Genomic DNA, 23,817 nt, shown 5'->3' with positions numbered 1-23,817 from the left:
GTGATCCTTCTCTCAAAGCACCCAGGATGCTGTCCCTGGCATGGGGAGAGCACAGCCCTGGGCAGACCAGCTGACCCACCACCAGGCTCACCACCACCAGACATGTGAGCCTGAGACAACCACCACACATGCAAGGTGGTGCCAAAAAACACCCTGGCTTGCACAAAGAATGTCCTGGTAGCTCAGAGCAGGGACTAAGATACAACTTCCACCCCAGCTCTGTTTTTACCTTAAGGAGATGGGGAAATGTTCTGCTCAAAACCTGCTTTTGTCAGCTCCCCTCTGCCTGGAGGCTGAGGAAGCCTTTGCTGAATAAACAGCACTTCTGTATGAAAAATAAACTCTAAACTCTTACAATCCTTTTCGTGCTGCAGCAGTGAGGATAATGAAGTAGGAGACTGGTGATCTGGCAGAAAACAAGCGTATAAACTATTTTCTTAGCTGACTAATGGTATCCTCAAAAGGCTGTGCAAGGACAGCAAGCATCTTTGACATCCTCTGCAGAGCCAGCTCAGAAAGGTCCCTCTCCTCCAGGTCTGGTACTGGAGCAGCTGATGATCCTGCCAAGATGCCTCCTGCCAAAGCCTGGGTCAGTTTTTAGGGGCTGGTCCTAAAACCCCAATGCATCCAATGCAGAGGACTCCAAGCCCGTCTTGATCCTCTCCTAGCAACAAAATACTGCTGCTGTGGCACCAAGTGTTTTCGATACCTACCAACTACTCTTCTCCTTTTTCTTGAGTGTCTTCAACAAGATAATAAGCATAATTTCAAGGAATAAGGCAAAACCTCCCTCCGTGAGCTCAGCCTATCTGGGAGCAAGGGGCAGTGCAGTCTCTCTAACAACTGGCACATCTTTCCTGACCAAACCACTGCTGAACCTGGGGCAGGCAAACAGCACAAACCAAAGACGAGTGTTTTTACGGACTCCAGCTCTATCGGTACAGGACATACAGTAACAAAACAACATCTGCTGGGCTTCAGGAATATTTTTCCTACGGGTTTTTATTGGCATGCCCTGCTTTTTTTTCAAAACAGTGATGTAGTTTTTTCCTGCAAAATTTTAAAATAAAGCCCAAACTAAGTACAAATCTCCGCATTCCTGGGCCTTCAAGATAAACTATCCTTTTTTTGGCCTGGATACATGTTTCCACTTGAAAATGGAACCTGACTGGAAAGAAACAGGAGCCAAGCAAAGTGTCATCTGGCTTCAGGCTGCATGAACCGCCTTGGAAAAGCCGACTCGGTGCTGCGAAATGGCAGTGCTAGAGCGAGTTCCCCTCTCTGCCCACCTAGGAACCCCTCCATCCCATGGTGAGTGACTCCTTCACACCAAATTCCCTCAAACCTGCACTCACCAGAGTGATGCTGGAGACTGTCACCGGCCCCCAAAGCTACATAAATGTAAACAACCGAGTCCCCAGCGTGCCTGAGCTGCAGGAACAAGTTGCTGCAAAAACGTTTTTACAGTCGTTGGAGATTGAGAAAGAGACTCACCACTTCTTTGATTTCAACCTCGGTGCCGGGTTGCGGGGGATGAGGAAAAGGGCTCTCATGGGATGCATGTCACAGAGAGCTGCAATTTGTAAGAAGAGGCATTAAACACGGCACAGTGTCTTGCAGAGCCCCTGGGTTTCCTAAAGAGGGGCTACACCCCCAACTAGGAAGACCCAAGTCTCCTCTGAAGCTACATGACCTGCACAGCAGTAGGACTTGCAGCAACAACCCCCTACAGACCAGCCCTAGCCCGGCAGCAGCGTGGAGCTCAGGTGAGAGCTGATGTCCCCAGCCAAGCAGGGTGTGTGTCCCCAGCTTGAGTGGCCTCAGCGCCCTGCCAGGAGCTGACAGCCATGGCCCCGGAGCACAGCACAGCTGCACTAGACGCCACCAGGCTCTGCTTTATTTACTTGCATTTCCCAGCAGGCAAGGACCATCCCAGGATAATGCTGAGAACCCACAGCAGTATGACCTGTGCAGATGCACCAGGCTGAACCCAGTGTGCCACCACCTGTGTCACCGCAGAGGTCGGTAAAATATCAGCTATGTTTTACCTGCTTCTAGTCCTCCACCCCTTCTTCATCTGTATTTTATTTGAGGAAACTGAGGCCCAGAGTGCTCAAGTGACATATCAGGAGTCAGACAGGGTCGTGTCCCTTTGTTCACTGCCTGTCCCCTGGGCCATGCTGCCCTGGCAGCTTTGTCCCCAGGGACCCTGCAAGCTCCACCTCAGTGAGCGCAGGTTGCTTGGGAAAACCTCTGCATGGTGTTTCTTACAGAGAACCGAGCGCTGGCTGGTTCTCAGCAAACCCAGCACACCACAACGCAGGGGTAATTAAAACAGAGCAACGCATCTACTTACGGGGAGCGCCTTCTGCCATCTCGATGGCCGTTATCCCCAAAGACCACAAGTCACTCTGTAAAAGAAAGCAGAGGGACATAACGTGACGCAGGGGGGCATCGTCACAGTGGCGGGCACCAGGCGAGGGGAGAAGCGTGGCTGTCCCCAGCCCAGGGGGCTCAGCCCTGTGAGCTGGGTCTCTGTGTCCTCTGCAAGCCCCTGGACGCTCACGTTGGGAGTTTGTCTCTCATCCTCCTGCCACGTGCTGGAGCTTTAGAACAGGCTCCCAACCCCAGCTCCCAGCGCCGCCTCCCCACCCCACCATCACTGACGAGCTGTGGCTGCACCTCCAGATCTGGTAACGAGCCCCAGAGGACAGCTCAGCTCTCCCAGACAGCAGTGGGGGCAGAGACAGTACGTGCCTGGTGAGAGAAAATGAGCACCTCCTCCCTAACGGCACCACCACCACTTGTTTTTTTGGCAGAAAGCAGCCAATTCATTATTCCAGACACCGTGTATAGGGCTACTAATGATTCACAACCCAGCACCCACTGCATCAGGGACAGGACCCAGACTAATTTTGGTGCCTCCATCTCAAGTGCAGCCTCTGACACATTTCCAGGGGGGTGGAGAGACCTGCTTGAGATGGGAGGGCGGCAATGGCAAGGGAAGAAGCTGCAGGTGCACAGGGGACCACAACAAGCCTGATGCTACTTAGCTGCAGCTGATGTTTGCCAGAGACCAGCTGAACTCCAGTTAGCACATCAAAACCAGTAAATGGTGGAAGGGACAAACTCTGCCTTACACCCTTGCTCCTGCACCTCCAGCACTCAAATCTTGCTCTCCCTCTTCGCCCCACTCTCTGACATGTCCCTGCAGTCTTGCTTCAGTTTTTTCCTCTCTGTTTCCAGAGCTGCCCTTTCCAAACTGCCTCGAGCCTCTAAACCTGCAATTTGGCGAGTAAATCCCAGAAAGGTTGTTTTTCCCAGCACAGAGCCCCAAAAGCTCAGCCAGAGCTAGAGAGAGCTCTAGGGAGCACAAGCACCTTCTCACATACACCAAGCAGGAAAGACAACTGGGATTTTCAATTTCAAGGCACTTTTCCTCATTTTTAACTCAAGAACTCCCCTAACAAGTGCCATCCTTGCTACACATCTTTGTACCTGCTTAAAAATTCTCTCTCAAATCTTATTTCCAGCCTGTTCACAGGACAGTCTCATCCATTCTTTGTTTCTGGTCAGCTGGGATTTCTGCCGCACACTTAATTATCACAGTCTTTCCACATGATTCAGCACACATGACCCCTTTGCTTTGGGTTGCTGCTGAACTCCTTCCAAATTCCTAGTGTGTCTTTCCATATCGAAGCGCCCAGTATTAGACACAAAATGCCAAGTGATCTTAAAGCTGGAGCAATACAGAAAGGGATTATCAGTCTCCAAGAGAAAGTAGAAAACTCAGCAGGAAGCACACATTCTATAATGATCTGGAATTCAAGAAGGGTTTTTTTTAGGGGTGGGGGTGTGTATTTTTGAGTCTGAAAAGCTTTTCAGTCCACCCAGCAAAAAGACACCAAGCCAATATATTTGCATTGTCTTGCCTTGAGAAGGGAAGCAAGCTGCCTCCCCCCCCCCTTTTGATTCTAAGCTTATTGACAAGATACCTCAAAAGAAAAAAGGAAAAACGGCTGAGGGAAAACCCAACAAATAACCTCAACAATGTGGGGTTTCTATTTGTTCTTTTTTCAAGCGCTTTATTTTTGTGAGGAGGTATTTACTGCCTCCTTCCATAGATTACACAGGCATCTCTTTCTGGCTAAGAAAACAGTGAGATCAGAGGCTTTTTTCCCAACAGATTAAGCCTGCAAGGATTCCTTTTTTCACCCTACAAATCTCATCTTTTGTATTCACTATTTTAAGCCGGTTGGCTAAACCTGAGAGCATCTGATTTGCATGCCTTTAAAAAAAAAAAAAAAATTGTCATTTACATTTTTGCCCTGACTTCAAAGCAAGAGCATCAGGTGCAGGGATGTGATCCGGGGTACAGACAAACGTCCAGTGGCTCCCGCATCACCACGAGCTCCAAAAACACCCTGCAGTGAGTGTGTCGGCAGCAATCAGCCTGCCGTTTCATACCCCCAGCCAAAGGAAAATGGTCAACGCCAACTTCAGAGACACAAGCGCCCGGCTCGCTATGAGCGTTTGATCCTTGGGGACAATAGAGGGATTCTGGTCCCACTGCTTGTGCTTCAGTCAACGGCATATTAAGTGCCCTAGTTATTCTGGAAAGAGGAAAAACCTCAGGGATTTCTGAGGGTAGAAAGTAGCCTATGAAGATATCAGTCTTTTTTTTTTTTAAAAAAAAAAAAAAATAAAAAGCTGCAATTAATTAGAGCGTTGCACCACGCGGCTGTCAGCGGAGAGGTGGCGAGAGCAGCCAGCGCGGGCTGCAGACCTGCTATGAAGCACTGCCATCAGCAGAGTTGAGGAAATGCCTGTTGTAATTGGTTAATCAAAGAGTATTAAGTAACTGCAGATTAAACTATTTCTACACGTCCTTATCATTAACGATTTATGTAACCCGGAGTCTGAACTCAGACTGGAGGGCTGCTCTCTGGAAAACCACCAGTTCAAAAGTTGACTGATGCACTTAAATAGCTGCAACACCAAAGCATCACTTGGTTACTTTAAAATCCTTCATCTCTCAGAAATTTCTCTAAGCGATTGGTAATTGCACCCCACATTGTACCACGATGGTGGGCTGTTGCACTATTACGTTGTAGTGTCCTACCGTTAGAAAGCGGCTACCTAGCTCCACACCAGCTCTCAAAGTCCTTCTTAAATATTACCTTGTAAAGCGACCTCTCAGCGCGCACATGAACAAGGTACAGCCAGCTCTATATATGTCTGAGCTTCTCCCCCTACAGCTCACGTGTCGGCGTCTTGCTCTCCTCTCTGGACGTGCTCAGTGGACCTTTGGGGCTTTGGAGCTAGAAATTCAAGTTCTGGACACTCCAAAAAACACAAGGGACAAAAAACTAAGGGACATTTCTACAGATGTGTGTCCAGCAACTTCCACTAAGGCAGAAACAGGATAAAATATATTAATCTCTCCCTGCTTTAAACATCAGACCTCACTGTAGTTTGAACGGGCAGGTGGGACTCATAACCCTCCTGCAGCCCTGCTGCGTGGCACGGGGCTCTGTACCACATTATAACTCAGCAGCAATGTTGTGCTGCCACCGATCCAAAAATAAACTTCAAACAGACTAGAGAGACACGTGAAAAGTAGGTCAGCCCCCCAAACGTCTGATTGTGTGGCAGCCTTCAGATCTCCCTGTGAACAGCAGCCTGCAGGCCAGAAGATGTGATTCTGCCCTTTCTAAACCTGACCCGACTTCTCTCCAGAGTAAATAGAGCAAATACAGCATGTTTGACTGTAGTATTTAAACATGCAGCACTGAAAAGCAGGCTAGCAGGTAGGAAACCTCAGTCTGACACCTTTCTCAGCATGGGGAAAGACTTCTTCACAGTAAATTTGGATACATGAACAGCACAACGAAGACCCACGTTGGACCTGAACCGGCATCTCAAAATCCAACAGCCAGAAAGCACAAGGAGACTACGCTGCTTGTCAACGTATTTTTCAAAGCTGCAAGAACGTACTGAATTCTTGAGTGCTCAAGTTCACGGTACTGGGGCAGAAAATCTGAGCTCACACCAAGCACCTTCTTCAGATGTTTATGACCACAGCTCTCATTGCAAGTGCCAGTAACTGTTGCTTTAATTCCTTCACTGCCTTATTAGTAAACGTGCTAGTCTTTGCAAAGATTCCACCTGTAACGATGTATGAAGGAGCAGGAAGAGGCTCATTGAGGTACCTTGAAGTCGTAAGTGGCATCAGGATTTTCATCGCAGGCAATGACCTCGGGGGCCATCCAGTAAGGCGTTCCAATGAAGGTGTTTCTCCTGCCCACCGTTCTGTCCAGCTGAGCGCTGACACCAAAATCCACTGTGGGTCAGAGAGACAACAGGGCATCGTGAGGTCGGAGACAAACCTGAGCAACACTTCTGTTCGATGCGAAACACTGAGTTCACTCAGACCAACTCCTCTGCACGGTCAGGAAAGAAGATGCAGCCAGAGACATTCCTGTTTGATCTCTGCTAGGATCAACAGAAGTCAACCAAGGACAAACTTGATCATCTGATGTCCAGGTTTTGTACAAAACACTGTGCCTTTTCCTCCTTGCCAGGAGGCAATGAAAAGAAATCACAGCGCTTCATACTAATGAGAAACAGGGTTAGCAACATGAATAAGCAGCAGCCTTTGTTCTACACTTTCTCATTTGAATTAAAGCCTGCCAAATATTGGTAGAAGCCTCATTTTTCTACCTAAATTCTTGCTGGAAATGGCAGAAATGCAAAAGACTTAAGCAACTAAGGGCCAAGGACAAAGGCCCATAGGGAAATGTCAAGCAGAGCGCTGCAAAATGAAGCAAAAACTGATGAAATCAAATCAATGAGAGAATACTGTATGGTCCGCTAAGTTCACTTTGCACAACGCAATGGTTGGAGATTTGCCCTGGAGAATTTCCCCTTGGAGGGGAATCTTCACCAGCATAAAGCCCAACGAGCTGGTGGTGCCATCTGTTAAGCCGGGGTTTTACTCTGCTGTGAGAATAAGAGAGAGGAGACATGGGAAAACAAGGTTTGCATCTCACTTCACCAGTGTAAGGGATCTTTCATCACTAGCATAAACTAGAACACGCAAAGACAGCCTTAATAACATTGGTGCTGGACAACTGAGGATATCAGCACATCATCTGTGCTGATCTGCTGTCTTCCATATGATCTCCAAATGGATGCCTGGTCTTCTCCAGGGTGACTAACACCACATACAAAATCCAGAGTCATTCTTGCAAATTAAGCTCTCTCCAACAGGTTAGCTTGGAAAAAAACTCTGGATTATTTCACACTAAACTGAACGGATCATGATCCTGTAGCATGCTACTATGAAGCTGTGGGGTAACAGCCTTCGATAAATGTCTGGTGATGCACACATGCCAATTTTCAACCTGGGGCATGAAAAAATGGTCTTCATTGCTTAGCCTGATGGCAGAGCTGCCCAAACCACCTGGCTGAAATACCACTGCAAGTACATCTTCGCATGCAGAACCTGGCCATCAACCACTGGCAGTTTATTGCACAGCACTTGGTCAACACCCAAGGTCATGTTATTGAGGCCGGCACAAGAAAAAACATAGAGCAGCTCTTAGCATCCATCCCCTTTCTCCAAGTCAGGTACCAGTGATTTCGCTGCTTCTCTCCAGCCAGCCCACTTGCAGTTTCCAAGAGCTCTAACCCACTCTTACCTAGTTTAACTTCTGCATTTTCCGTCAGCAATACATTCTGTCCCTTGATGTCTCGATGAATTACTTTGTGCTGGTGTAGATGACTCAAGCCCTAGAGAATTCAGAGAAAGGTTAGAGGAATCCAAGTTCAAAGCATGTTATTTTCTGACATTCCTCCTCAACCAATTACGCTCCAGAAATGAGAAATTCACAGTTGGAGTTAAGCACTTGAGAATGCTTTTGTTTACCATGTGTTCAAAATACTGTCCTGTGTCACACGCTGGGAGGACATGCCCGGCAAGCGAGACGCCCACCGATGGGCTATATGTGCGCAGTGGGTGCTCTCCATTGCAGGAGAACCATCAATTCTATAGGGATTAAAACCAACCCTTCAGTTTCTGCAGGAACCCATATTAACCCAGACTCCTCTGTAGCTATAGACATATTTTCCCCCACGTCCTGCCTTAGGGAGCCATTTTTGTGGCAGAAATAATAGAATAGTTTTGTCTCCTTTCTGTATTTCCATCATCCAGGAATTGAAGAAAACAATTCTCTTGTTATATTGGTCCAATAAACTGGACTTCAATACACTGAAAAGCTTGTATTAAAAAAGCTACCATGCAAATACAAATGTTATAACTTGCACATATCCCTAATAGAGATATAGCTCAAATTAAAAGCCTGTCTCAAAGGCTAAAGGTAAACTAGCTTTTCTGTTGTGCTTTTTTTATTAGCTCATTAATTTCTTTTTGCAACCTACATTTTTATTTCATTCATTCATTATTTCAGTTTCAAAGTAACATCCACCTAATATTGCCAGCTTAGGAAAAATATGGATTACTTCAAATTCTAATTTTGTTTTAGGCTTACATTTCACATTAAACATTCATATTTGAGGAAGAAAATAATTTTTACTATCATTACTGGTAGTTATTAGTCATTTTACGCTCGTTACCTTGGGACAATACCATGAAATAGGTAATATCTGTGTGGGAGCCCATTTTTAGCCATATTATACCTGCTTAGAGGCACCTTTGTGTGGTGGAGGCAAAGGAAAACATCTTTTAACAACATGGGATCAAGCCTCATGTCAGAATTACAACTGGCCATCAACGTCTGAATCAAGACTAAGCCACCTTCTGCAGCACAAAGGTGGGTGCCTTTCATCACCTTAAACCCTACGGAGGTCACCAACCAACCGTCCGAACGTGCGGCCAAAATGCAAGTGATGACACGCGACGGTGGCCCTGGGACACGAGTCAGTGGTTGGGTTCTGAGTCACTGCCAGGGACTATTTTAAGAAGTAGGCTCACAAAGCTCATCCATTTAAAATAAGCCCGTGTAACTGTGGTTTCCTGGCACCGAAAGCAATGTCCATACAACAACTGATTAGCTACAGCACCAGCATCTTCTGCACATCACGCTGGTGCGGACAGTGGCATTCAGGGTCAAGAGAGAAGGGCTCTGTCACCTCTGGATACCACCGGCAGCCTCAGCAGCAATGTCAGGCACCTTCTTTCGGAGCAGTCATTTTGCCTTGTTTTCTTTCATAGAATCACAGAATCATTCAGGTTGCAAAAGACCTTTAAGATCATGGAGTCCAACCATTAACCTAATACTGCCAAGTCCACCACTAAACCATGTCTACATCTACACGTCTCTGAAATACCTCCAGGGATGGTGACTCAACCACTTCCCTGGGCAGCCTGTCCTGGTGTCTGACAACCCTTTTGGTAAAGAAATTTTTCCCAATATCCAATCGAAACCTTCCCTGGCATAACTTGAGGCCATTTCCCCTCGTCCTATCACTTGAATGGCTCTTCTGCAGGTTTCCTTCACATGCCAAATATTTCTGTTTTCTGTTCAACAAAACCTCTGTTCACGGAGCGATAGATTTTAATGTCAGGCAACCATTACGATCATATCATCTGACCTCAGCTGTGCAAAATGCAAGCAAGGCTTTGCTGAAGCTGCCATCTCCCAGTACATGAAACCCTGCATGGCCCATTTTAAGACATTCCAGTCAAACATTTATCTTCTGGATATAAAAGCTGCAGCATCCTCATTAAAGCCAGAGACATGTGGATTTAATAAAACGTAGGGTGCTTTTTAACCATGAAGATGCTTTCCACAGACTCTTGTTAGTCCTCACCTTTCCATTAAAATGTAATTCTAATGTAAATAAATCTTTGCCCTATTAATACTAAAGGAAATTGTATATTTGTTGAAGGAAAAAGAGGGTTAAAAGTCAGGGAACTAACAGAGTCTAAAGGCCATTAAACAGGGCTTATTTATGATGCATCACACAAGCACATGAATCATTCATGCCTACTGGCACCAAAGAGGCTCCAGCCCACGGCAGCATGGCAGCCATGAAGCCTGCAGAGCCAAAGGCTTCCCGTGTCCCCTGAGCACGGAGTGCAACACTCCAACAACCCCTGACATTTAGCTCACTCTGGACACATACCCGTAAAATCTCTCTGCAAATGTAGGCGATCCACTCCTCCTTCAAGGTGTTCCCCTTTGTGTTCTTGATGAGGTCGGTGACGGAGCCCGCGCCGCAGAACTCCATCACCAGCTGCCAAATGGAACAAAAATGCCATTACTGCAATGACACTGACAGCATCCTCTGGGCTCCCTGACCCCACGGTAGGACCCCGATGTTGGCAACACAGCTGTGGGGCCAGCGCAGCACTATGCAGAGCCACTGGGACGTAATCTTGAACCTATCAGCCTGTAATCCATGCGGGGTTTGTTATAAAAATGAAAACAATGAGAGGCTGGAAGGCTTGTGACTCATGGTGAATGTTTAGTATCAACAGCAATACAAGCAAAACTCTACCTCTTGCACGTAAGTTCTTCTGAAAATGTGAAGGCAACACGATAGATGTTTGAAAGCTTCCTAGAACCTTAGAAATCAGGTATACTTTTCAACTTCCCCCACACACACACCAGGTCTTTGTTTTTGATCACCTTTTTGAGCAGGAAACCTTCCTTGAGGAGAAGCTTGCCATGCAGCTTCAGGTCTTCTGGGAGAGAGGTGGTGTCCTGCTGCTCAGGTTTGTTCAAATGAGTCAGCACCACCGCTTGTACCACTTCAGTGGTACAAGTTTCATAATATCAAATACAGAAGTACAATGAGCTAACCCAGGCCCAAACTTAACCTTGTCATCGAGCAACTGTGAAAAAAACCTTACAAAACCAGCATGGGATGTGCGTTTGCCTCCCAGAGACATCACGGATCCCCAGGGCGTGCGGGAGCCGTCGGTGTGCTCCACGAAGCGAGCACAGCCCGCGTACGCCACAAGCTTCCCCCAAGACCTGTGCAAGTGTTTCTCTCAGATGGGAAACCATGGTTTCCAATCAGACAGCTTGCTACTAAAAGATATTCCCTTACAAGTTGTGCCTTGCCAGACTCTTCAATGTGCACGTTTAAAGTTTCTTATCACATAGAGCTTACATGGCATTTCATGTTCTCCAAGCAAGTGACATCACTTTATTAAAAGCATAGGCCAAGAGGAGAAGAGAGGAAAGTACAAAAGGGTTACTCCTAACCAAATTGCTCAAACACAGTGATTTAAAAGACCATCATAAATAAACAATCACAAAATCCAGACACAGTACTGCTATAAACCTTCAGGTTAAATAAGATACTCCAGCAGACTGTACCTTCGTTGGCTTTGACCGTGCTCCTACCTTTAGTTTTCATATTTAGTTTCTCTTCTCTTCCCAAATTGGCAGCTGAAAAATTCTTTGTATATCCCTGTTACGTCAGGAAACTGGCTTCAAGAGTTAGACGCATGACTAGCCAAAGTCTGTCCTGTGCAAAGGCAAGGAACGCTGCTGCAGCGCTTGCAGCTCTTCCACCCCAGCAGCGGACCAGCAACCCACTGGGTTGTGTCACTGGGACACAACCTTAGTCACAGGTTACTCATTGCTCACCCAATGGAGAATAATGGAACGACTGGTCACAAAGTCACTTTTCGTCTCTTTCTTCCCTTCGAACGATTGACACATGGGGAGTATCGGTGTCTGCACGTTTCTGATTAAATGAACATTTGGGATACCAGGGCAGCAAGCTCAGAAAGGAAAACCCTGGACAGCTGAGCCAGCCACAAACACTTTCCAACCCAAAAGGCTTCCCTCTATAGTCCCCTTCCCTGGAAATTCATCCGCAGGCTCTCACCAGGGTCTGGAGCAAGAGGAAGAGGAAGGGCGTGCTATGCTACGTACAGCAGCCACAATGCTTAAAAGCAGATGGAAGAAATCCCATTAAAAGTACATAGTGCTTCCATTAATTTGCCAGACTATCTATCAAGCTGGCAGTTCACTCGGTCCTCTACCCTGTCCTCAATTTCCACAAAGCAAAGATTAATTTTGCACCAGGAGGTGAATAAATAATATGTCCACCTGCTGATGTATCCCGAATCTGTAATTGTGAAATCTCCTGGAGACTGAAGGAAAAAAACAGTGAGAGGGAAAGAGAAATTCCCAGGAGGAGTGTTTCAGACTTGGCTTTCGAAGAGCCACACAGTCCTTTAACATCCACAGGAAAATGTCCAGCACCAGCAGATCTCTGGCAGCACCAGCAGGCTCCAGGTCCAGCTGAGCAGGGGCCAAGGGGGCTCAGGAGTGCGCACGTGCTGCTGACAGCAAGGCACTTCCCCGAAAGCTCTGCCATGAGATCTCCAAGAAAACGAGCAGCAGGAAGATGACAAGGCTGCCCGAGTATCTCTGTCTGCAATGCAGAGTGGATGGATGAACACGAAAAACCACCATTTCCAGAAGGTTTGGATGAAACGGGAGGAAAGCTGGCTGCTGCGGCGCTTAGCGACACTGTGATCCCCTCAGGCTTTTATAGTTCCTTTGCTCCCCAGATGGAAGGATGCAAGTCTCAACTACAACCCGTACAATGCAGCCTCCAAGGAGAGGAGAGGCAGATGATGGCTAAGGAGGCACACCAACACGCCAGGTGAGACCTCACCCACAGCACTGTGTGTCCTGCTGGGCGACGGAGCTCAAGAACAATAAGAGCACAGCCAAGCAGGCGCTGGAAGATGACCAGGTCTTCTCAGAGGACCTGAGGACTTGTTCAGCCAGCCAGGGGATGGATGGCTATGGGATATGAGTGTATACTGTCAACAGTATGGACAGGTAAGCACCAGAGAGGGAGAAGAACAAGGCAGATACTGGCATAATGTCAATGTATCAACATCCCATGGGTATATTTAGGTTGGAAATCAACAAACAGCCTTCCAGGAGAAAGGAAAAGGGAACAAAGAGATCCAGCTGATTTTAGGACAGAGCATAGTATACTCAGGGAAGGCTTCAAAGGGCACTGACACTAAGATATTTTCTTACCAGCCCCATGTCTCTAGGTGAGTGCTTTGCCCTGTACACACTTGCATCATTACCAATCTTGTTAAAGGATGAAGTCATGATGGGGTAAGACAATAAACTTGAAATGCAGATTGAATTTTTATTAGCCATAATTAAAATTATCATCAAGGTGGGCCAAAGGTAAGATCATCTTCTGAAATTTAATTTTCAAGGCCATTTATTGAGGAAGTATTTTTAAATACAGTTCATTTAGCATTTACTCAGCTCTTCATATCAGTGTGACAGCAAACTTCACAAGCAAGGCAAATTCAGAAGCAGCAGCTGTAAACCTCTGTGTCCTGCTGCCTCACAGATTTTTTTTGTTTAAAGAGCCTTTGCAGCTCTCAAATCAACAAACACCTTCCCCAGTTTGGGAATAGCCACTAAGACCTCTGTTCCCACTGTTGCTGTACATTACCTGGAAGGGCTCAAATCTAAGCATCCCCAGTACAGAAACCCCAATCCGGCTGATGGTGAACCACTCCATGTCCAGAGGAACCTCCCACAATCATCCAACTCCTTTATTCTGCAAGCCAGAGCCTTCTGTGTTCCTATTCCTCACGCCATCAACAATTCGACTTCTCTTTTACAGAAAACAAGCACACAACACCCCCAGCCTAAACACTGCTGGAATTCTGTGAAAACAGAACCTGAGTGCAATGCAGTCCCATATGCCGAGGCCACCCAAGCCTCCCATTCCACCCTACAGCCTGGCTTTCTTGCAGAAGGGTCCCTCATCACACACCTCATGGCACGTGGAGCCAGTGACGAAGCATTAAAAAAAAAACAAACCCAGAGACCTTCACTTGGTGGATCAGCAGAAAAGCTTCAGAAAGAGAAATACTGACTGAATTGGTATTAAGCAGCAACTAAAACACTCTGTAGGACAAGTACAGGTTTTAATCGCCCGTGTCAGTGCTCCAGCAGGAGCAGGCTGCGATGCTGCAGCGGGATGCCCGGGTGGGGGCAGCGGGGCCAGCGCTCTGCTCTCCCCTCTTTGACAGCAGCATCAAACTGCTCTCGCACATGTTCCTAGATGGATGACCTGCTCGGCTGCGCCCTGCCTGCTCCTCCCTGCGCTTCGAGGCCAGCCAAGCAATTCGTGCCCCTTGGGGAGCCGGTGGGCAGCTGCCGCCACGGGTCCTGAGCAGGCTGAAAGCTTCGGGCTTAGGGATGGCAGGGAAAAGAGCTGGGCTCGCAGTCTTGCCGTGTTTACAGTACTGACATCGCTCTGAAGAGGAGTGGGAATGAAACGGCGTTGGCTTGCTCAGTCAGACAGCAGCAGAAAGCCTCTCTGCTAGCCCCAGACTCTCAGTCAGGGGCTGGAGGAGCAGTCCCACTCCCCCCACACCTCCCCAGGACCGCACGGCTTGGAGGGACTAGAGAGAATTACAGCGCAACTGAAAACCATCCCCTCTCAAGAGTTTAATGGTTTAATTCCTGTGATGCAACGTATCAGCAACCGCCCCAAAAAATATTCTTCAGTGCCTACGAGCAGATTAAGAGCAATCCTGCTCTGAGCTGAACAGGTGCAACCCAGTGCTTCGGCGGCTTGTGCTCCATTTTCAACGGAGCCTCGCTGCCCCCATTTTCGCTCTCCAGATCCCCGGTGTGACTCTCTTCGTACCACGCCGCAGCGATTCGATGGGCCCTTATGGCTCAACACGGTGAAAAAGCACATTGCAACTATGCGGTGACAGCCCTGAGCACTGCACGGCTGCAGCGGTGCCATCCTGACTTACCCCCCCCCCAGCCCTAAATCACCCAAATTCCTTCTTCCGCAAAACTATCCCAAATTACCTGCTGCAGAGGACACACTGGAGGCCACCCCACCATTCTCACCGCAAAGTACATACTTGTCAACCTGCCTATTAGCAATTTTTCCCCGCCTATTAGCAATTTTCTCCCCGTTTCGTGACAGATGCAGCTCAGGGAGCAGGCAGGGTTGCCATGGCAGCCATCCATCGATGCTGGCCCCAGGGGACTGCACACACACACGTCGGGATGGCTCTGCCCTGGGTGGGCTCTGCCCTGGGCTGCCGCCCGCCACCGCTCAGCCCCCACTTCTGCAACCCCCCTGCCCACTCCCCATGCATGGCAGGGCTTCTCCATTCATGGTTCCAGTGCACCGTGGGTGGCAAGGGCAGATGACAAACATGCAGCTGGGTGGCACCCTATGGATCTATACGGTGTGTTAACGTATGGAATGAAGCAGAGAGCATGGAGCTTCCAGCAGCCGTTGGGGCGGGTGATGCATTGGGGTCCTTCCTGATAGGGTGACCTCCCCCATCAAGTTCGCACTTCCTAATGAATGCCTTATCTCCCACCACCGAAAAAAACCCAAAATAATCTCAAACAACATACGCAGCCTGATAACCCATACCTTAGATCTGAGATGAGCAAGGGGAATTTAACGAGTCTAACTCCAAGAACCAGCAGTTAACTGATTAACTGGGTCCTCACCATCCCCTGGGTCATTTCCCCAGTTTCTGCAGCCCAACCTCTCCTTGACCCCTTGCGCCACAGGCTCCCCCAGCCACAAGCCCATTGTCTTGGTTAGAGACAGGCACAATCCCTCCCAAAGGTCCACAGAACCCCCAGAAAGCAACACTTTATCCAACATAGGAACAAGCCTACCTCCTACTTTGTAATTTCTTTTTAAATGTTCCATAAAGGTTGTCCCTATTACTTTTACTTCCTTTTTTGCCCTAATGTATCTGATTTGCGATGCACACCTCCATTGCCATCTGCTAAAATATCCTCCATGCAGCTCTTTAATTTCAGGAAAACTCGCTTGTTTAGTAAACTCGTCTTTCAGGGCAAGTGGCTGCTATCGAATGGAGCAGCAGCACTGAAAGACCTGCTCATCACCGCGGCAGAAGCGATGACAATACTTCATGTCAGAAGCCTGCCGTGTTTCCGAGAGATCTTAATCTCCACTGAAAGAGCTCCCTGTTTTTTATTTCCGTATCAGCCTCCTGAATGTCGATAAAAAGAATTGCTTGGGCATTATCAGAAACAGTTTTATTTCAACAAAGGGCCAATGAAAAATAAACAAGCCTTTATCTGTGCAGAAAGACTGATAGAGTTCATGCAAGTCCTAATTCAATCAGATCCTGAAACAGCAGCTATTTTAACACAGCGACACCAGCACTTCTCTCCTCCACGGCTGGGGGCTTTCCCATGAATACCTCCACCAGCCCCTGCACTGGGCATAGATTTAAAAAACCTTCACACCCCAGCACTCTTCAGTACAAGAAACGTATCTTTTGCAGAATTTTTTTTCACTAGTCCATGAGAAAGGCCCCAAAATTGAGAGGAAAGGTAGCTGTCTGGAAGGGAATTTAGATTATCTAGTCTGCCTTTCCCATGGGGCAAGAGCCAAGCAGCACAGCTGGGTGATGAACACCACCTCCCCTCACATGGCTGGGTGACCCACCAGGGAAAAGCCAGGTTCTCCTCCTGGCTTTGGGCATCTGAAGGTGATACAGCACGCACAGCATCCTCTGCTGTTTCATGATGATGGGGACTGATGAAAGAGCCTCTCTTAATCCAAGGAGTTTACAGCTGACCTCTTTTTGGAGGTTTGGGCTGCTCTGGATGAGTAAATCATTTAAAACCCCATTATTTTATTAACACTTGTATATGCCAAGAGCTGGAGTCGGAGGAAAGAAAAAAACCAAACCCTCTTGCCTAGTCAGACGGTGCAACCCCAGATCCAAGCAGCATAAAGGCACTGAGCAGAGCCCAGCTCTGGAGAGGGTTTCTCTCACTATCGAAGGCTTTGGCGCACAGTTGGTGGGCCTTTTTTCCCCCAGGCACTCCAGCAGCACAAGAGGAAACGTGGGTTGGTTTTCTGCTTTACTGTTTTTTCTAAACAGATTACAAATCAGCTAAAGCCAAATGGAACTTCACAGGACGAAAAGGCATTTCTCAGCTTGACAGCTTTCTCCTCACTGAATCCCAGGCCAGCTGCAAAGAACAGGTTTTTTTAAGAGTTCCCACCAAAAATAAGCCCAACACCCAAGTAAGAAAAGCCCCTGGAGTCCAAGCCCCCAAGTCTTCCCAATAATTCAGTGTACCAGAAAGTGTCAGGTAACAAAGCAGCACAGAAGCCCATCAGCTCCACTTTTGTCCCAGGTGACATGGAGGAATGTCCTCCAAAGCCCCCCCATCTCCCACGGCCATGCTCTGGCATGTGGATGCAGAGGCAAATTGCCGAAGCCACTGAACCTTTTGCTAAATTAAAGACTAGATTATACATAAACTAAAGGAAAGAGCGTTCTGCTGCTTTTCAGCATCTCCATGGCCTCCCAGATGCACCATGGATATTTGTTACCCCTGAAAAATTAGGCTCTTGCAATCTTATCCAGGCACAGAAAAACTTTGGAAACCAGTCGTGGATAACCCAGAAATGACTGGATTTACAAGACTATGAGGAAATAAATGCTATTTAGACTACAGGACAACATCCAGGTCGGTATAGTTAAGGTAACTCAAAGGTAGCCTTCCCTTCAACACTGTCCTAATGAAAGCAGGGTCTCAAACTGCCGGTCAGCTGCCCACGGGCGCTGCAGGCTGTTGCTCCGCAGTCTCAGATCAGCACAGCTGAGCTCAGAATACAACACAAGAACTTTAATTAATGTTTCACCCCCCTTCAGGCAGCGCCCGGAGCCTCAACCTGCGGCGCCTGCCGCCCTGCCCGGCCCCCGCAAGCACCGGCTGCCAGCGAGGTGGTGGGCTCCGGCATTCCGTCTGTCCCTGGAGATCGACGGCGGATTTAAACTCTATCCTCCGTGGTCTGGGAACGCCGAATTAATAACCGAGAAGCCACTGACAAGAGAAACAGCGGGAGGCGGCAGGCAAGGATTTATGGAGGGCTTGCAGCCCTTCAGCATCGTGAGGCATCTTCACCAAAATGGCTGAACAGCCACAGACCTTCCTGACCTCCCTTTGCCATCCCCCTCCTCTTCATTTGCCTGCACTGGCTCCATGAAACACAAAGCATGAGAAGCAACGCCAAGAGCTGGCAGGAATCATGTGTGCCCGGCATCCCCCACCCCCAGCCTCCATCTTCCCAGCAACACTCCCAGCTCCCTCCTTTTTTTGATGCATTTATTTTCATAGGACAGAATAATTTGCAGTTGAATATTGTAACAAAGATGTTGTTAATGACAATTCAGAATAGAAACCGTTTTATCATCAGCCTGCAAAGATACTATGGCAAAATGGAGATGCATTTTGCAGCAGAGGAAGAGCCTTTTCAAAGCCATAATTTTGAAGAAGATGGATGCAAAATAAGGCTTTTTGTGCAATACAGGTTGTGGTAAAAGGACAACATGGAGTAAATAATTCATGTCAAAACCCAGTTATTTTAAAGACAAGAAAGCAACTTACCCAGAGCTGATCATCCATTCCTGGTGGGTTCTTTTTAATAAAAGCACCATAATATGTAGCAATATTTCGGTGGTGAGAATACTTCTTCAGCATGTTAATTTCTTGTTTGATCTCTTCCTCTTCATCCTGGGATGAAGTGAAAAGAAACAAAACCAGAGGCACTAAGAGACTGCACTTCACAGGCTCCCAGTTCTCTTTGTACGTGGGTGAACTTCCAAGCACCCCATCTCTGACCGACCTCGCCTAAGCCTTCTTGCACCATTTTCCACCATTTTTTATGGCCAATTTTTGCAGCAGAGCCACGGGAGCCTGAGGTCTAGACTGGAGACTAACGGGCTAAACGTGGGCCCTTGAGCAAAAAGCTAAGGAGAAAACACATGCTTTGCCACATTCCCTGTTGCATTTCTGAACCCTGAAGTGGACAGATCTTCAGGTCGTTTCCAAATGGTTTAGGCCATGGCATCTCCTCCAGAACAGGATCCCAAAAGTGCTGGCAGAATTTAAGCTGGGCAGCAGTCCTTCTCACATGGGTTAATGACCCACCATCTCTGCGTGCTGCTTCAAACCCTGCAGCACGAGTGGGAGCAGAGAGCCCTGGGAAGCTCCGGAGCAAGCGTAAGCACCCACCAGGAGCAGCTGGCCAGGCAAAGCAAGGCCTGGCCAGGAACCGAGCCCTTGCATGGAGACATGCTCTCCATCCAGAGCTGCACCAGTGCCGGACTTTGGCACCACAGCCAAACTACGTGTCTTCAGCAGCTTACAAATTCCTCCATCTTTTTGAACTAATTCCTAATTCCTATCATAATTTACACCAGTCTCGCGTTGCTCTGAAGCTCAGCCACACTTGTGTTACCCCAGTAACGCATCAGCACACCCTCCTGGACCCAAAGGCCCAAGAAGGTGGTTTTCTAGAAAGCATTGCATGGCAGAAGTGCTCCCGCACTGTGCAGCCCGGCCATCCGACACCCGGCTCCTGCCCATCTCCAGAAGGCAGAAGCAGCACCAGATGTTGGAAGACACCACAAGTTAGTGGTGGTGCGGTGACACCACGCAGGGAGCAGGCAGACATTGCCTGTCCTCAAACCCTCTGCCAGACTGACTTGGTCCTGATGACAAGCACCATTCCCAAGGGCTGTCATAGCCCCTCTCTGTCCCGTCTGCAAAGCAACAATAGGTGAAGCAGCCAAGGCAGGGGAACTGCACCAATGCCTGTTTTGATGTCCTACCTCTTTGCTTCCACGACCATCAAGCGTGCCCTGGTTTTATTTTAAGCTGACCGAATTCCAGCCCGCTGTAATCCCACAGGCTGCGGAGCAGCAGTTAGTGCCTTGATGTCAATGAGCATTATTATAAAAGGACCAGAAGGGCTGCTCTTTATTCATCTTTATTACCCTTGTGTCCCTCCCCTGCTTCATCCTGACCTCGGTTTTACAAATGGGCAAAGGACAAGACACCCCGGTGAAGACTGAAGCTGCATGAGCAGCCCTTCTTGAAGAACAATGCTCCCTGACCAGGTGTCACGCAACATGGACAGAAACACGGCTTTCTTCCCAAACTACCACACCAAAGTGACTTAATGACTGTAGTCTTTCGGAGACAATTCAGGGAAGAACAGTGAAGACGAGGATAGGAGGAACAAATAAAAGCAGCAGCTAGGTGGAGCTTGTATAAACAACCTCCAGTTTTATCTTTGGTAAGAATGTGGAGAGCCTAAGCACGAAAAAGGATGAGGAACAGGCTCAAACATTACAAGGAAAGCCTGGGGACTATTCTGGAAGACCTTTATCACCTCTTTCCTTCAAGCAGTCAACACAAATTTGCTTGTTTTCATTTGCCCAGGAAACCAGGCAATGTAACAGTTTATCAGGCCCCAGAGATATGTTTTTTAAATTTTTTTTTTTTTTTAATCAAAGCATTTTGCAACAACAACAAAAAAACATCTGGATGCTCAACAGTGCTGGGAGAAGTCAGTGCAAAACCCCACCAGCTCCCTGAGTACCACCAGCCAGCTCTTCAGTTGTGCCCTACCTCACGCCTGGCTCTCTAGGAAAAATGGAGATAAACCACAGAGACACTTGGCCTAAGGTTTTATCTCGAGTCCCTCTTTAGGTTGAGGTATTCAAAATGGGGGAAAAGACCTCCCCAAAACATCAGACCTGTGGATGGCACCTGAGGACATGTCTGCATGGAAAGGCTCAGGGGTCTCCAACCTCCTGCTCCAAGTAGGACTACTGCCAGCAATCACCACCAGCAAATCCAGTGAGGAAGGAAAAAAGAATTATCATAGTGAGCTGCTCTAATTACTCCAACCCCAAAACTCACAAAACCCACAAACTAGGTTTTGCTGCCACGCTTTGCCTCCATCAATCAATCCTGTTACATCAATCACTGGAAGTAGGTCAATGCAGCATACAGCATGACCAGCCCCTGGAAAATTAATCCGAATTCTTAATTCAGAGATAGTGGCTGCCCAGACTGATCAAGTTTGGGGCCTCCATGCTGCAATCTTCACTACAGATAATTAGCAAGAACACAGATGAGTTAAACAAAGCATCATCATCAGGAGCCTTTGGGGGTTTAGTGCAAGACACATGGTTGGCATGAGACACTGGCTGGGAGCTCACTTAAAACGTGGGGGCTTTACACTCCAAAAACATCCTCCATGAAACTGCAGATAGCTATGGTTGGGATGATCACACTAGTTCTGTTCTCTGTAGGCTTCTGAAAGACATGTTGTCATCAGGGACATCCTGGAAAAACAGGGGGGGTGAAACATCTGGATAAAACAAGAGCAGCAGCAGCAGCATTGAAATCAGTGCGTGCCAGGAGGTGGTGAAGGACCCGAGTGAACATGTTTGGGTTTTCACCAGCGGCCTTTGCTCTGAGCCTGGACCAGGTGCCAAACATGGTTGTAGGCACGATTCACAGGCCAGCTTTAGAAATTACTGCAGAGGTGACTGCTGGGATCATTCCTGTGGTGGCTGGAAGACACGGCTCTAGATCTGACTTCAGCATCAACAGTTATGAAGCACAGTCAGTCCCCTACCGCACCACAGGTTTGCTCTGTCTTCACTGTGGTCATCGCCCATCCTGCCTGAGCCTGGTCCTGCTCCTCAAGCAGCCTCCTGTTGGTGACTAAGGGTCAGTGGCACCCCTTCAGAGGACACAGAGGTCTTACCTCGGCACCTCAGCTGATCCTGCTACTCCCTGCTAGATGGCTACTTCACCACTCATGCAATATTGGGGTCACTCAAGGCTGAGAAGCCACCACACGGGTTATTCAGTGGGGGAGGGAGAAGTAGAAGTGAGCAGAAGTTCAGTTAGGGGATTTTTTTAGAAGACTGATTTCAAAAATTTGTGCATTATATATTAAAAGAAAAATAACTGATGTGTTTTAATATGACTGAAAGCAACTTAAGAGGAAGATAATTAAATATCCAAATAACACATCCCATGCCAAGTATGTGATTTACTACCTCGGACAGTCAGAGACCCTACCTGAGACCCCACTTTGGAAGGTAAAGGTTTAGATCAGGGACATTGACTTAAAGACGTGGCTGAAAATATTAGTTATTGGGCACGATCAGATTTGGGCTACTTTTCTCCAACATCTTTGCTTGGAAGTGATGATACTTTAAAATTACCAAACTAAAGATGGACTCAAATTTAAGCCCCTGTTTGGCCTCAAAGTAATATTCTGATTTTTCAGCTTAAATTATGGTAACCTCAGACTTGACCCCATGGGAATCTCACCGCTATTTATGCCATGGCATTACGTTTGGTGGGTCTGCCCACTCCCTTAGAGCCTGCTTCCCACAAGAACTAGATAAACAGCACTTGTAGATATTGCAAGCCAACGGAAAGTCACATTTACAGACTTATTTCCACGCATCATTTCACCTGTTAGCACAAAAAAGAACTCGGATGAAGGTCCTGTAGATATTAACACCACACCACAACATCTAAGGTATTTCAAAACATACTCCTGAGGCCAGCTGATTGCTTTCACAGCAAGTCAATTCTCTATGTGCTGAACTCCTGAAAGCTGATTAAAAGCATTAATTCAAAATATAAGGTGGGTAGACTGGGATCGAGTCCTAAATTTTGAAACGTGTTATTCCAGTTAAAAAAAAAAAAAGACAAAACACAACAACACACATTCTTACTCACAAATCCGGCATTGTTTATGTAGGCAGGAACCTTGGGAGGTATAATACTCCACTTAAAAAAAAAAAAATTTATTCAAGAAAAAGCACTTTCATGTCACTCTCCCAAACGCATCTGTTTAAGTTTTTAGGGATCATAGCAATTCCACTCATTTTTTCTTTTGTGGCCACTGGGAAATGGTGAAACAATTCTTTCCTCTAAATCCCATTATTCATTTAATAACTTGCAATTCTTGGTTCTCTTAGTCTGATACAAGTTTCAAAAGAGGCACGTTTCTGAGATCAGGGTGGCACATTTTTTCCTCTTTATCAGTAGGATGCACAGGAGCAATTTAACTTGCTTAATAAAGTTATTCATAACAATACCTGCACGTAGCTTTGGTGAACTAAAGCTTTCCGGTGAAAAACATGGATGTGGAGAAACTGAAATGTGTTACAAATACACGATCCTGCTGCTGCAATTTTCTTCAAATTTTATTAACGCATTGAAAAGAGTCACTGCTGGAACTGGATGCTGCTTTGTTTCAGCATAAAATTACTTTATCTCCAAAACTCTTCCAGATTTATTTTTCTCTCACACATTTATTAAAACCAAAACCTCTTAATGGCACATTTCACGTTAAGGCAAAGGGGATTTGCTTCCCAGGAGCACAAACCTTCCACCAACCCCCACACGTTATCACACCCGGTCCCCTTTCCCCTCTTATCTGTATTTTAAGGATGCAGGAGGAGGAGGATACATTACCCCGGTGACGTCCATAACCTTAATAGCAGCAAGCTGGCCTGTTTTAACATGACGACCCTGCAAAAGAAAAGGGAGAAGTTTGTTTGTTTTGCTTGGTGGCAATGTTTTCCTCGCAGTGAACAATATCCTTAAACAATCTCCTCATCCTGGCAGCATCCACGCTTTTTTTTTTTTTCCTTTTCAAGAGCATCTTCACAGCAGCCATGATGGGAAAGCAATTCCCTCCCCTTCCTCCTGCCATTACAATTAATTAGTAAAGGGCCTTCGGTGCTGTATTTTCCTGGCAAATAAGTGCTGGAAATATCCTTTAATGCTCAGCCATGCAAAATAAAACCAAAAACCCAACAGCTCGGGGCCTCTCCTGAGCAGAGAGCATGACTCGGCTGGAAATGGTCTGCTGGAGCGGTGATGATGGCAATGTGCTGGCTCGGGTACCCACGTGGCACTG

At 47.3% G+C, this 23,817-nt stretch overlaps 1 protein-coding gene across 2 annotated transcripts in view; it reads right to left on the bottom strand.

Annotated features, from left to right (window-relative positions):
* Positions 1-23,399, bottom strand: part of TNIK (TRAF2 and NCK interacting kinase) — a 77,263-nt gene extending 53,864 nt beyond the window's left edge. For both annotated transcript variants that reach the window (XM_086468216.1, XM_086468217.1), the window contains exons 1-7: positions 23,370-23,399; positions 18,459-18,584; positions 10,150-10,260; positions 7,704-7,794; positions 6,213-6,343; positions 2,357-2,411; positions 1,495-1,573 (exon numbers count right to left, since the gene is read on the bottom strand). In XM_086468216.1, the coding sequence (XP_086324342.1) occupies positions 1,495-1,573; positions 2,357-2,411; positions 6,213-6,343; positions 7,704-7,794; positions 10,150-10,260; positions 18,459-18,584; positions 23,370-23,384 (608 nt within the window). In that variant the 5' untranslated portion in view covers positions 23,385-23,399. The remainder of the gene's footprint in view (positions 1-1,494; positions 1,574-2,356; positions 2,412-6,212; positions 6,344-7,703; positions 7,795-10,149; positions 10,261-18,458; positions 18,585-23,369) is intronic.
* Between the last annotated feature and the right edge of the window lie 418 nt (positions 23,400-23,817).

The sequence above is a fragment of the Leptosomus discolor genome, chromosome 7 (assembly GCF_034619465.1).
Source record: "Leptosomus discolor isolate bLepDis1 chromosome 7, bLepDis1.hap2, whole genome shotgun sequence".
In the NCBI taxonomy this organism is placed as follows: domain Eukaryota; kingdom Metazoa; phylum Chordata; class Aves; order Leptosomiformes; family Leptosomidae; genus Leptosomus; species Leptosomus discolor.
This window is presented reverse-complemented; position numbering and strand designations above follow the sequence as displayed.